The sequence below is a fragment of the Halichoerus grypus genome, chromosome 2 (assembly GCF_964656455.1).
Source record: "Halichoerus grypus chromosome 2, mHalGry1.hap1.1, whole genome shotgun sequence".
NCBI lineage: Eukaryota > Metazoa > Chordata > Mammalia > Carnivora > Phocidae > Halichoerus > Halichoerus grypus.
The window spans coordinates 142,588,107-142,602,457 of NC_135713.1; the positions used below are offsets into that span (position 1 = coordinate 142,588,107).

The 14,351-nt window shown below is 50.2% G+C and overlaps 1 protein-coding gene and 1 long non-coding RNA gene across 2 annotated transcripts; one reads left to right on the forward strand and one right to left on the reverse strand.

Moving 5' to 3' along the window:
* Positions 1–970: 970 nt before the first annotated feature.
* On the forward strand, positions 971–3,533 carry LOC118518990 (uncharacterized). The gene is made up of 3 exons (XR_004908948.2): positions 971–1,147; positions 1,318–1,418; positions 3,144–3,533. It is a non-coding gene; the product is annotated as an uncharacterized LOC118518990 (long non-coding RNA).
* On the reverse strand, positions 3,519–7,065 carry LOC118518958 (transmembrane emp24 domain-containing protein 9-like). Its single transcript, XM_036066097.2, has 5 exons — positions 6,875–7,065; positions 6,405–6,505; positions 5,966–6,091; positions 4,125–4,271; positions 3,519–3,986 (listed from the first exon to the last, which is right to left on the reverse strand). The coding sequence occupies exons 1-5, from the start codon at positions 7,002–7,004 to the stop codon at positions 3,837–3,839; spliced, it is 654 nt and encodes a 217-aa protein (XP_035921990.1). The 5' UTR covers positions 7,005–7,065; the 3' UTR covers positions 3,519–3,836.
* Positions 7,066–14,351: the final 7,286 nt, after the last annotated feature.

Here is a 14,351-nt window from a genome sequence, read left to right on the forward strand (position 1 = left end):
CATGTCTGGTACTGATGCTGTGCGGGGGAATGCCTGGGACCATACAGACCAGATCAGATCAGACCAATTCTAGGAGTGGATGGGTTTTGAAGAGCAAAAAAGGTAAAGGGAGTCTCCTTGGCTTTTTTTTTTTTTTTTCCCCAAGAGACGTTGGCGCACCATTTGTGTCACTTTTTCAAAATTCAGAGGGGTTTGTTTTGTTCGGTTTTTTGCCCCCCCCTTTTTTTTTTTTTAAGATTTATTTGTTTATCCTAGAGGGAGAAAGCGCACTCGAGCTTGGGGGGAGGGGGTGGAGGGCAGAGGGAGAGGGAAAGGGAATCTCAAGCAGACTCCATCTGGAACCCCTATGGAAGGCGGTGCTCAATCCCAGGACTCTGGGATCATGACCTGAGCAGAAATCAGGAGCTTTTGGGATGCTTAATTGACTAAGCAGAAATCAGGAGCTTTTGGAATGCTTAATTGACTAAGCCACGTAGGCGCCCCTGTTTTTTTGTTTGTTTTTGCTTTTTTAAAGTAGGCTCCACGCCCAGCTGGTGGTTAACAAAGGGCTCAAACTCAGGACCCGGGAGATCAAGACCTGAACTGAAATCAAGAGCTTCACGCTTAACCAACCCACTGAACCACCCAGACCCCCTCAAAGATCAGTTTTTAAAAATGCAAGCAAGCCCAAAGTGTAAATGCAGACACCTGGAGGAAAAGTAAGGGATCCTCGGTTTCAATCCTGTACCTGCTCATAATTCATTCTGCCACCCCACAAACATACTGCGTTACTTCCAGCATCTGTAAAAAGCTAATAAACACATTCGCCGGCCACCACGACAATCAACGGAAAGGAGGTTTCAATTCCGGCGCCCCAATTCTATCAGGAGCAGAAGCGCCTCCCTTATCAGGTACAGTTTCCCTGGGGCCGAGGGCATTTCGGGACTTGTAGTCCAGCCAATGGAACTCGTCATCCCGGCAGGCCTTGCGGCTGCGTCAAGGTTACGTGCTGCCGCCGCCTGCGGCTGTGGGGACAAGTGCCGGGCGGATGCAGAGCGGGTCTAAGAAGGGTGTTTTGAGGCCCGCGGAGGCGCGCTATACTTCCACATCGGGGAGACCGAAAAGAAGTGCTTTATTGAGGAGATTCCGGACGAGACCATGGTTATAGGTGCGGGTGGAAGGGGAGAGTTTGGAACAAGACCTTGGTCTTGGGGCGGGGGGCGCGGGAGAGTCCGCTCTTCCAGAGCGGGGAGCAGCGGGTCTCGCCGCGTCCTGGCGGGGGCCAACTCGACCCCACCTCGCGCTCATCTGACCTGGGTTCGCCCCACGTCCCTCCAGGAAACTACCGGACACAGCTGTATGACAAGCAGCGGGAGGAGTACCAGCCGGCCACCCCCGGGCTTGGTATGTTCGTGGAGGTGAAGGACCCAGAGGACAAGGTGAGCCGGCCCTTGAGCCCCGCCGAGCCCTCCGCTCTGCACTTCAGCGCCAGACCAGGCGGGTGCTGGTACTTCCCTCCTACTCGCCGCAGCCGCTCAACTGCTGGCCGTCGTTGGGGGTTGGTGAGAAGATCCCGGGTTTTCGCTCTAGGCCAAACTTGGGCTGCTGTAGGCTAGCTGCTCCTCTCAGCTTCCCGACTGCCGCATGACTCCGCCAAGCCCCTTCCCTGCCCCGAGCCGTTTTCCTGGCCTGGGAGATGGAAACGCACCTGTCTTGTAGGCGTGGTTCGTGGGTTAATTGTGGTGCTGGCCATCAAAGAATTTCGTTAACTCTAATGCTGTGATGTCTAGACTTGAGGAGTTCACAGAACGGGGTGCTTTCCAAAACGAATGAGCGGCTTTTAATTTCGACGAATAAGGATATTAAAGCAAAAGAAAAAAAAAAATCTTTAGTTGCCACCTTTGGTTTAAGAAAAGAACCACACCAAAAGAGCGGAAATGGCAGGAGCTCCAATAAAGAGCCCTTCCCAAGAGCAGTCACGTGTCAGCTCCATCTCAGACGCTTCACCCCTGCCCCAGAAGGTTCTCAGACAAGCTTTTGGCAACTGCTGCTGCGCAGCTCTAGACCTTTTAGTGTTGCGAGGTGCCTAAGGCTCTGTTTGCCAACTTTTGAGGCACTGAGAGCCTGAAGCCCTGTTTCTTTCCAGCCCAATCCCCCTGTAACACTTGCTGAAGCCCCTTCTCCCTAGGTCATCCTGGCCCAGCAGTATGGCTCTGAAGGCAGGTTCACTTTCACTTCCCATACCCCAGGGGAACACCAGATCTGTCCTGTGGTCTCTCTTAGAGTTGGGATTATGATATAGTGGCCTTTTGGTTTCTCAAATTGCCATATTCTTTTTTGCTTTAGGGCTCCTGTATGTGCTAGTCCTGGCCAGAACGCACTTCCCCCAGCTAACTCCTAATCATGAATGCAATTCTAAAAAGCAGCCTTTCCGGACCATCTAGATTAGACCAGAGCTAGTATCATGTCATTCTCAGCAAATACCCTTCTCAGAAGCATGCATCACCTTTACCTGTTGTTCAAGCCCTGCCTTATTTGGTATCAGACCATAGGCTCCATGTGCAAAAATGTGCCTGTCTGGATCACTCTGCTTCTCCTATGGCAGAGAGCAGAGCACCCCCCCACACACACACTCACACCCCTTCAGGTAAGGGTAATGGGCCCTAAGATCACAAACTGTGGTCTGAGGTTACTCTCCAGTGGTTCCCCACCAGCCGTCAGTTCAGTCCACTCATACTTTCCAGAGGCCAGTCATGACCACACCCACAAATGAGCGAATCTCCAAGGCTTGCAGTGTCCCTCAAACATATCCTAGGGGTGGGTGTGTCTGTCTCAGGGGCCAAGTGCTGGGGCTGTCCCCACATCCCCCTCCTCATGGGGAGTCTCCCTTTAATGACATCCTTAGCCTTGATGATTTAGACTTCATTTTGTTGAGGGTGCCAGCCAGTGAATTTCCTTATCACAGAAAATGTCAGATTCACATGAGAGATGACTATTCCAACAGGGCAACCAGCAGAGGTAAAATGTGGGCTAGATCAGGCAGATGCGGTGGGTGCATAGATGCCTGGTCATCTACACCTGGGTGCACATGTGAAGGTCAAGTTATAGGAGATGCTGACTATAATGGAAACTATTACTTGGAATCCTTTTTTTTTTTTTTAAAGGAGAAAAGAAAGCATCTCCTGAAAAAAAATTAACCTGTAACATCATAAAGAGAGACACAGGTTGGCTGAAAAATAGTGGGAAGACAGAGGTGCTCATCCGACTACCTGGAAGAACCCAGCAGAAGAGCACATGAACCTGACCGGAGCCCACAAAGAGGCACAGGATCACCACAAGCACTCAGGTTACCCATAAGATGGGCCCAAATTGGACCTTTCTGGAAAGGGCTCCACAGGTTGCTAAGGCTTTTGGAGAACAAGCTTTCTTCATCCCATCCATTTCAGGATCAGTCCCCACCAATGCATGCAGAGCCTCACATGTTAATATCTGGTTAGAAACAAAACACCAGAATGAATTGCAGAGCGGGAGGCAATAAATGTTTAGGTCAGAAAGGTTGCAGTTTATAGTCACTCTTAATTCTCTCCATCTTGGGACAGTTCATCCATCTGGTTTAGCCAGGGGTGTGGGGCACCCTCACCTTCCTCCTCAACAGCACAGAGCCACAAAATCCTACAGCTTCTAGTGGGCAACCCATCCTCTCCCAGATGCTGGCTGAGAAACCAGTTGAAAGAGGTCCTCTGTCCCCCCTGCAGGGTTGGGGTATTAGGAGCCAGGAAATAGACCAGGCCGGGCCAGGCCACTTTCCATCCGTTAACAGAAGGGGAATGAGTTGGGGCTAGGTTTCTGGGGCCCAACTACACCAGCTTCTTGGCTTTAAAGAAACTCTTGAGGTGCTGCATCTGCCAGACAGCCGTGGCAACCAGGATGAGGGTCTGCAGAATGGACCACCACAGCACCCGCTGGTTGGTGCTCTCGCTGGTCTGCCGGAAGCGCTCCTCTCGCCACTGCGGGAGGAGAGAAGGGAGAAGCCGCCTGTCTAGAACTGAATTTCACCCCCACCCCCTCGGGGGGAAGAGCCAGAAGAGCCACTTCCCAGGAGGTCACACAGCCCCTGCCCCAGCTGTGCCAACTCAGCCCCTCACCCTCTGATACTCCTGCTCCTTCTGGATCAACTCCACCTGCTCCACAAGCTGCTGTACACGCAGATGCAGCTGGGTCAGCTTGTCCTTGGCCGCAAATTCCGCATAATCGTTGGTGTGTTCACCCAACTGCATGTCCAAGTGAATGGCCTGGAACAGGGGAACCCAGGATGGGGGTCAGGGGAGCTTAGGTCTGTGAACCTGCCAGAAATCTAGCTTCTACATCTCCGTCTGGACCTGATGCTGGCAGCTCCATTCCTCACACACCGACTTGGTGACTGGCCCTGCTCAGGGGGTCAAAACACCAGATCGGGACCCTGCTTGTGTGGAGTTCTACATTCAGAACACAAAGGATGGGACTACACGTGCAGAGAAATAGAGGTGTGACTCTGAGTCAGGCAGTTTACTAGAAGTTCTGTATGGGGAGGTGACAGGGGAGAGCCCTGAAGCACTCGGGCAGAATAGCTCTGACTCTCACGCTATGAAGCTTGGTCTTTATCCTAGGGTTGGCTGGGAGCCAAGGGAGAGTTTGTGTTTTTTTGTTGGTTTTTTTTTGCTGTCAAATTTTCTTTTATTTTTTTACGTTAATCACCATACGTTACATCATTAGTTTTTTTTTTTTAAAGATTTTATTTATTTATTTGACAGAGAGAGACACAGCGAGAGAGGGAACACAAGCAAGGGGAGAGGGAGAGGGAGAAGCAGGCTTCCCGCGGAGCAGGGAGCCCGATGCGGGGCTTGATCCCAGGACCCCGGGATCATGACCTGAGCCGAAGGCAGACGCTTAACGACTGAGCCACCCAGGTGCCCCTACATCATTAGTTTTTGATTTAGTGTTCCATGATTCATTGTGTGTAGTGCTCCATGCAGAACGTGCCCTCTTTAATACCCATCACCATGTGGCTCAGATGGTTAAGCGTCTGCCTTCGGCTCAGATCATGATCCCAGGGTCCTGGGATTGAGCCCCACATCGGGCGGCTCCTGGCTCAGTGAGGAACCTACTTTTCCCTCTCCCTCTGCCTCTCTCCCTGCTCATGCTTTCTCTCTCTATCTCTGTGTCTCAAATGAATAAATAAAATCTTTAAAAAAAAAAAATACCCATCACCAGGCTAGCCCATCCCTCCACCCCTCTCCCCTCTAGAACCCTCAGTTTGTTTCTCAGAGTCCATAATCTCTCATGGTTCATCTCCCCCTCTGATTCCCCCCCCCCTTCATTTTTCCCTTCCTCCTATCTTTTTTTTTTTTTTCTTTTTTAACATATAATGTATTTGCTTCAGGGGTACAGGTCTGTGATTTAACAGTCTTACACAATTCACAGCACTCAGCACAGCACATACCCTCCCCAATGTCTGTCACCCAGCCACCCTATCCCTCCCACCCCCCTCCACTCCAGCAACCCTCAGTTTGTTTCCTGAGATTAAGAATTCCTCATGTCAGTGAGGTCCTATGATACATGTCTTTCTCTGATTGACTTATTTCGCTCAGCATAATACCCTCCAGTTCCATCGTTGCAAATGGCATATGGAGGCTCCTCAAAAAGTTGAGAATAGAGCTACCGTACGACCCAGCAATTGCACTACTGGGTATTTACCCCAAAGATACAAATGTAGGGATCCGAAGGAGTACGTGCACCCCGATGTTTATAGCAGCAATGTCCAAGGGAGAGTTTTAAGTCAGAGTGACTCCCTCCCAAGGTCCCCTTTCATCCTCAGGAGTGGTTCTTGGGATGCGTCAGGTAAAGTCCCAGGCCTACTCAATAGGCACCACCCACCACACCCCTCTCACTCTAGAGGCCAAGGAATTGAGCCCCTGGGGACGGGGGGCCTCCCGCCTGCCACACTCACCAGCTTGCCATCATAGAAGAGGGCGAACCGGATGGACTCAAGGTGGAGGCAGATCTGGTGCTCTCCGGGAGACTGGGAGGTGAAGGTGAAGCTGCCCTGAGGGCCGTACTGTCGGGCCAGAAGGTTCTAGAGGAAGCAGCCTCCAGTGAGCACAGAGAAGTTAGCCTTGTGCCTGCTCCCAGGAGAATTCTGGGGGTATCCCAGGTGAAGACCCCCGCAGGCCAGAGGGGTGGGTGTGAGGGAAATGGCATCGGTTTGGCTGGAAAGTCTCAGATGCCAGCACTGCTAATACAGAATACAGATGGCAAAGACCATGGCCCTCCTTGAGCTAGCCTGCCTGTGAGGAGACAGATCCTTCTGTGAGAAATGAAGGACCAGAGAGGGCTACGCATTGACGCTGGGCGTTGGGGGGCCTGCAAGGAGTAAAGGCCTGCCTCACCTTGTTCTCGGGGTCTTTCACAAACACGAACAAATTGATCCACTGCGGGGAGGGCTGGTACTTTTCTATAGCGGGGTCGTAGAGCTCCGTCTTGTAGTTACCTAACGGAGAGCCAACAGAGGTGCATTCCATCCATCCCCGTGACCAAGTCATGGTGGTCGGGGGTGGGGGTCGAGGGACAGGAAGATCTCGAGTCTGAGGATCCTGACCAAGGCCCTCCGCTTCTCCTCCCTTCTCCAGCACCACTTCTTTGCCATCCTTCCAGTCTGGATAAGACTCGGCGCCCCGCACAATCAAGAGAGAGGACGCCTTGGCCAGACTTCTGTCCACCCATTCCCTCCCGCCCCAGCCCACCCCCAGCAGGGGAGGGAAGGTGCGGACCTGAGCTGGTACCACGGCGCCCCATTCCCCTCCCCTCTCAGGACTCTGGGTGCAGGGAGGGCAAGGCCGGGAGTGGCGGGCGCGCGCACCTATGACCACGGTACCATCGGGGATCTCCTGTATGAAGCACTTTTCCTCCAGCTCGCGGACCTCGAGGTAGAACGCGCCCCCATGGCCCATGAGCGCCAGCAGCTGCCCCAGCAGCAACAGCAGGGCCATACCGGTTGCTTGCGCTCTGCCCCATCCCCGCCCGGGGCCAGCCCCGGGCCCAGCCCCTCGAGCCCCGCAGGCCCCCGCCACCTTCGCAGGCGAGTCCACGGGTCTCCGCGCGGAGCGTACAGAGACTGCGAGCGCGCTCGCGGACTACAACTCCCGGGAGTCCCCGCGCGGCCCCGCCCCCGGCGCGTTCCTGCTGCTCCGCGCTGCGGAGGGGCCACGCAAGCCCCGACCCAACCCGCGCCAGGCTCTAGAGCTATTTCCACCGCCCCGCATCTCTTACTCCGCGCAGAAACTCGGGGACGCATGGGTGCTGTTAGCCCTTCTTGCTGATTGGGGTAACAGCCTCAAAGAGGGGAGGGGGCTTGCCCTCTGCAACTTGCAGGGCAGCCACCCCAGATGTGTGCGGAAGGGATGGGGCTAATGGGAAGTTTATTACCTGGACTTGAACCTCGAAGAGCTTAGAATCGATTGGGGGAAGGAGGTGACATGGTGAGACGGAATGAGAAGCCCTGAAGCAGTAATTCAGGAAGGGGAGGGGGAAATGTCGCGGTTTTCATGGTAGAGATAGATTTGACTCAAGCCTTGAAGGATGGTTAAAATCTCCCCGAGCAGCGGGGAACAAGAGCAGTTTAGGCGGGGAACCCAGGATTGCCTAGCAGCCAGTAGGCCGGTTAAGGGACTGGGGGAAGAAAAGTTATAGGAACGTGGAGGGAGGAGGTAATTGGACTGAATCTGAGGGCGCAGGAGGTGCCGAGCACACTTCAACAGGGGAGCCCTTCCTCCAGTGTACTTTTCTCTGCATTGGGACCAAAAAAAGGTTGTGGGTGAGCCTGGAGGGAAGAGAAGATGGCAAGCAAGCCACTGGAAAAGGATAGGGGTACACAACTGAAAGGAGTGGGAGGGTGAAGCCAACATGACAAAATGGGGACCCAGAAAAAGCAAGTCTCGAGAATTCCAAAGTTCACAATGCCCAGGGTAGAACACTGTAGACCCAAACATGTCAATAGAAAGCTGTAGACCAACCCAGGTAATGGGATGAAGTCTTCCACCTCCTAGTGCCCAGTGATAAGAGATGCTCATTAGTTTATTCAGTAATATGTGGTGATGACGACGATGATGATGATCTTTATACATATATATAATCTCAATACAGTGTCTTAAGATTGACAATATGGGAGCATCTGGATGGCTCAGATGGTTAAGCATCTGCCTTTGGCTCAGGTCATGGTCTCAGGGTCCTGGAACGGAGCCCTACATGGGCTCCCTGCACAGCGGGGAGCCTGATTCTCCCTATCCCTCTGCCCGCCCCTCCCCCTGCTTGTGTGCTCTCTCTCTCTCTCTCTCTCTCTCTCTCTGTCAAATAAATAACTAAGAATATTAAAAAAAAAAAAAAGATTGACAATATGTTTTAGTTAACAGGAATGGTCCCCTCATTTTAGTGGTGTAGCTCGTTGGCAGTGTTTTTTATTTCTTCACTGGGAATGATCATTAAACAAAAATGACAGATTCGGATGTTAACAAAAGTCATACATTAGAAAGGTCAAATAAGACAAAAGCTGAAAAGCATCTGTTGGAGATTTGGGAGCTAGTTGTTCACCAGGGGATGCAGCCCAAGCTGGGAGCAGAGGCAGAAAAGCCAGGATTCAGTCTTGGGAAGCGGGGTGCTGTCCGTGGTCCTGAAGCGTGGTTCCTCTCTAGACCAGTACCACCGCCTGTAGTAAAGCATTGGCTGTTTTGTTTTTAATAAAATTTGCAATCCCTCACAAGCCAATACTCCTGTAAAATACAATAAAAAATGAAACTAATCATGTGCTTGGATATCATATCAATATTAAATTTCTGTAAAAATTCCTAAATGCTTAGTCAATTTCTGTACTTACCTCATTGCAGACCTGTAACAAACATGGACCAGTACCAGCCCCCACACCACACTGTGAATACCACTCTTGCATGGCAGTGGTCCATTGGCCAGACTACTCATAGGAATCTCCCAAAGTGTACAAAGTGGAAAATGCTTGCAGCTACATGTATGTAGGAGATAGTGCACCAGTGAGATTTCAAGGCCCAGAAACCAGACATTAGGAAGGGGGAACATGACTGTCCAAGTAGCAAAAGTGTTTTGTTAAAAACAGAACAACCTGGGCACCTGGGTGGCTCAGTCGTTGGGCATCTGCCTTTGGCTCAGGTCATGATCCCAGGGTCCTGGGATCGAGTCCCGCATCGGGCTCCCTGCTCAGCGGGAGGCCTGCTTCTCCCTCTCCCACTCCCCCTGCTTGTGTTCCTGCTCTCACTGTGTCTCTCTCTGTCAAATAAATAAATAAAATCTTTAAAACAAAAAACAAAAACAGAACAACCTGGGGGTGCCCAGGTGGCTCAGTCAGTAAAGCATCTGACTTTGGCTGGGGTCCTGGTCTCGGGGTCCTGGGATAGGGCCTCATGGGGGTGGGTGGGTGGGGCGGCTCTCTCTCTCTCTCTCTCTCCAAGAAAGAAAGAAGAAAGAAAGAAAGAAAGAAAGAAAGAAAGAAAGAAAGAAAGAAAGAAAGAAGAAAGAAAGAAAGAAAGAAAGAAAGAAAGAAAGAAAGAAAGAAAGAAAGAAAGGAAAGAAAGAAAGAAAGAAAGAAAGGAAAGAAAGAAAGAAAGAAAGAAAGAAAGAAAGAAAGAAAGAAAGAAAGAAAGAAAGAAAGAAAGAAAGAAAGAAAGAAAGAAGGAAAGAACCCGTTTCTGACCGATGACAAGGCTAGGAACATGAGAGCAATGAACCCACCCTTCTGGAATCCACTTGGTAAAAACCTCATTCTGCAATGGCTGCCAATATCACTGAACCTGGGTGCCATTTGTGAGATTCAAAGAAGACACTGGGGTGCTACAACTACTTGCCTCATCTGTGGTTCCTCCAAGACCTCAGACTTCCACAGGTTTGGTTTTTTTATTTTTATTTTTTTTTTAAAGATTTTTTATTTATTTATTTGAGAGAGAGAGAATGAGAGAGAGCAAGCACATGAGAGGGGGGAGGGTCAGAGGGAGAAGCAGACTCCCTGCCGAGCAGGGAGCCCGATGCGGGACTCGATCCAGGGACTCCAGGATCATGACCTGAGCCGAAGGCAGTCGCTTAACCAACTGAGCCACCCAGGCGCCCAGGTTTGTTTTTTTTTAAAAGGAGATATTTATTTGAAGAAATATTACAGCATATAAAACTGCATAAAGGGGCACCTGGGTGGCTCAGTCGTTAAGCGTCTGCCTTTGGCTCAGGTCATGATCCCAAGGTCCTGGGATCAAGCCCCGCATCGGGCTCCCTGCTCAGCGGGAAGCCTGCTTCTCCCTCTCCCACTCCCCCTGCTTGTGTTCCTTCTCTCACTGTCTCTTTCTCTGTCAAATAAATAAATAATCTTAAAAAAAAAAAGTGTTTCTTAGAACACGTCTAGTCTTCTCTTGGTGATTACAATACTGAAGAATTAAGAATCATTTTTTAAAAAACTGCATAAAGACTTAATTTCCACTCATACAGTAGTAGATTTGATATAATTCATATAAAACTTTTTTTAAAAATCCAGAATCAGGGATGCCTGGATGGCTCAGTCAGTTAAGTGTCTGCCTCAGGCTCAGATCATGATCCTAGGGTCCTGGGATCAGTCTTCTTGCTCAGCCGGGAGCCTGCTTCTCCCTCTACCTGCCACTCCCCCCTGCTTGTGCTCTCTCTCTCTGACAAATAAATAAATAAAATCTTTTAAAAAAATCCAGAGTCACAAAACCCAGGGAAATCCAGGCCTCTACCACCTGCAGTGCCCTTTCTGGGGAATGCCCTGAGCCTCCATCCCTACCTCCTCCACTTGCCTCATTCCTATTTATCCTTTCAAGACTCAAGTCCAGCAACATTGTCATATTTGTTTCCTCCTCCTGGGGGCTTTGTCAATGCCTCTATTGCTATGTTAACCACATTGAATTGCAATAGTCCATTCACAAGCAAGGCCTTCCAGGGCTGATAGCTGGAAGAGACATTTATCTCTGTGCTCCCCACAGCCTAGCAAAGAGCTAGCAACAGCATCAGTATGCAGTTGATGTCTGCTTGGAGAAAGGGAAGAGAGAGGAAAGAAAGAGAGAAGGGAGAGAGTATGGAGGGAAAAGAAGGGAGACGCATGAAAATGAAAGAGAAGATGGAAGAAGAAGGAAACAGTGAAGGACAGAAGAGGGAAGGAGGAAGGCAGAGGGAAGCAAGCAAGGAAGAAGGGGGGGGGAGAGAAAGAGGGAAGAAGGGTAATGATGACTCGTAATTATAGGAAAAGCCAAAATCTCCATACTCTATGTCTGGTTTTCTTGTGATGTCTCCTCCTGATTATTTCCATAGGCATCCTGACCTGGGCATGCTTAGGGTGGGGATGCATCAGGGATAGAATGTTCTGTACATAAAATCAGAGTTGGGCACCTGGGTGGCTCAGATGGTTAAGCGTCTGCCTTCAGCTCAGGTCATGATCCCAGAGTCCTGGGATCGAGTCCCGCATCAGGCTCCCTGCTCCTTGGGAGCCTGCTTCTCCCTCTGCCTCTCTCTCTCTCTCTCTCTCTGTCATGAATAAATAAATAAAATCTTTTAAAAAATAAAAATAAAATCAGAGCTGCCCTGTGCAATTCTTCTGCTCTGGTGTTGGGTGGATTCTTTTGGTTTGCTGCTGATTTTCACACCATCCCCAGAGCACGACCATGCCACTGTCCCTTCCTCTGAACCACTGCCTTCTACACTCATTTTCCCCCTGGCCTCTGGAAAAACAACTTCCATTCCTTGTGACCATCTCTACAAAGAGAATTCCTAAGAAAGTTCTTTTCCTTGTGCTCTCTATCCCAGAACACCTAGACATGGGGGGGGTGGTGCTGAATTCAGGGATATCACAAACAATGTTTTGCTGAACCTGCTTCACCACCCTCCTTAGGCTTACAGTGGTCCCTCTAACAGGATCCTTACACTCCTGGTGAGTTTTGTCAGGAGTCTCACTGGGTCACCAGTCCATCCCTCCTGGGGCAGTCTGTCCCACAGGTCTGTGCCTGGCTGAACCCTAACTGAGGGCTTGTGTCCTCCTGCCCCCCAACACTCTGGGGGTTCCCATAGGTAGGGCAAATCAGGAGAGTGGCCAGGCTGTGCCTCAGTCCCTGAGAGTCAGGAAACCATTGACCCCAAGACTCAGAGGACTTCTAGGGGAAATGTGGCCAAACACTACATACCTGCCCACCTAAGTCTCAGCTCTACTACAGCCAAAATGCCATGACGTTTTTCCCACAGTAAAATGTTTGCAGTCCCCTCAAAGTTCTCTGTCTTCTAAACATCTCTTCTGGACAGTTGAAGAAATGCACAGACTTGACTGAGGCACCAGAACACTTCTCTGGGTTCAGCTCCCTCCAAGGGCAGATCCTTTCTCCTCATGCCTGAGGTCGCACAGATGAACCTGGACATGGGATGTAGATTTCTCAGACCACCTTCTGTTGCCAATCCTTTCTGTCAAGTTCCCTAACCAGTAACTGTGCCTGCCCTGGAAGGAAGCCTTTCCATCTTTCCTGCATGTGGGAGGCCTCATTCTTCAGGTTCAAAGTTCAAAGGTCATTCATTGTCCCTGATGAGAAAAAACCCAAGAGAAAAGGGAGGGAAGGGACGTGATGGGGAGACCAAAGTGGAGCAAAGAGGAGGAAGATGGCAAATGCAGACAGTGACACAGATGTGCTCTACTTACTTCCCTTTCCCTCCCTTGGTCCCCACCTGCCCCCTGCCCCCCCATCCCATAGCACCTCCCATGTCTCTGCTTTCCCTGTATTAAAATGTAGGCTTTATTCTGGTATGGTGAGGCCAACAGAATAGGAGATGGTTGCCATTGAAAAATAGTTTCTTACCCACAGTTCCCAAGACGAGTGGCTATACCACACCATGCAAGGGCCACAGGGGACCATGCCAGGGTCAGTCAGGAGGTAGAGCGAGTGACGGGAAAGCAGGGGTAAAAGCCTTTATTGTAGCTTCATGGGAAGGAATTGGTGTGGGGAGCAAGGAGCAAGGTGAGCAGGCTTAGGATTGACTAGTTGGAATAATTTCAGCAGGCTCTGGCTTGTAGGGGCTGTCCCAAATGGTCTGGTACCTGGCCTTGAGTAGATTAGGGCACCGGGATGTTGGCTTGGCACATTAGAGTTCACTAAGAATGGCGCCTGGGGGTATGGACTTTGGATTGGTTGGGTGGTCTGTGAAAGTTCCACCCTCTCCACCACCTTGCAGACCACACAGAGGCACCTTCTGAATTTACCAGATGTTAAAACACCGACAAGAGGCAAACTCAGCCAAACTAGAGAGTTCACTCTCCAGAAACGGGGTGGGGGGGGAGGTATATAAATGTGTGATCTCATTTATATTAAAAATCTATAGAAACAGTAATAATATCTGGAGGAAATTCACCAAAATGTTAATTATGGTAATCTCAATGTGATGGGACTAAGAGTGCCTTAAAATTTCATATTATTGCTGATTTCTGTTTTCTAAGTTTTCTATAATAAATGTGTTACTTTGTCATTTTAAATAAAATGAATGAGTTTTTTTAAAAGAAAGAAAGGTGCACTTTCAGGAGAGTCCTTTGCTATATCTAGGAACTGGCTAACCCTAAGAGGTACAGTACCTCCAAGTCATTGAAGCCCCAGATGCCAGAGCACCAAGAATACAGAAAATAGAAAATGTAGTTATATACCACCCCCCCCCCAACTGGAGTTTACACCACTGGGTCTCCAAAGGGCCATGGCATTATTCTCTTCCCACCTCTACTAGGGCTTTACAAACTAAGTGAGGGGAACAGGGCAGGAGGTGGGTCACTGCCCTACCTTCTCTTGGATTGGGGTGGAGCAGGTTGGGGTCCAGATGGGGTAGCCCAAGTTAAGAGCAAAATAGGAGGGGCGCCTGGGTGGCTCAGTCAGTTAAGCGGCTGCCTTAGGCTCAGGTCATGATCTCAGGGTCCTGGGATTGAGCCCCACATCGGGCTCCCTGCTCGGTGGGGAATCTACTTCTTTCTCTCCCTCTGCCGCTCCCTTATTTCAGAGAGAGAGAGAGAGGGTGTGCTCTCTCGCTCTCTCTCTCTCTGAAATAAGAGTCTCATGCTCTACCGACTGAGCTAGCCGGGCAGTTTCTCTCTCTCTGAAATAAATAAAATCTTTAAAAAAAAAAAAAAAAGAAGAACAAAATAGGATATTGGGTTTCCACTGCTGCAGCTGCCAGAATATTGCTGTCCCCAGTTTGGCAAAGCCCCAGCTATGATTCAGGCTTTGAAGAGCAAATTCAAACAACTCAAGGTGGTTCCTTGTCTCCATCCTTCCTCATCCCTATCCTGAACCAGGATC

Bases quoted from the DNA above. Each gene is read 5' to 3' on its own strand.
- LOC118518958 (XM_036066097.2), bottom strand. From the start codon at position 7,004: ATGGCCCTGCTGTTGCTGCTGGGGCAGCTGCTGGCGCTCATGGGCCAT. The intron at 6,092-6,404 runs GTGAGGCAGGCC...TGCTTCCTCTAG, and splicing joins TGAAAGACCCCGAGAACAAG to AACCTTCTGGCCCGACAGTA. The intron at 3,987-4,124 runs GTGAGGGGCTGA...CTCCTCCCGCAG, and splicing joins AGGAGCAGGAGTATCAGAGG to TGGCGAGAGGAGCGCTTCCG.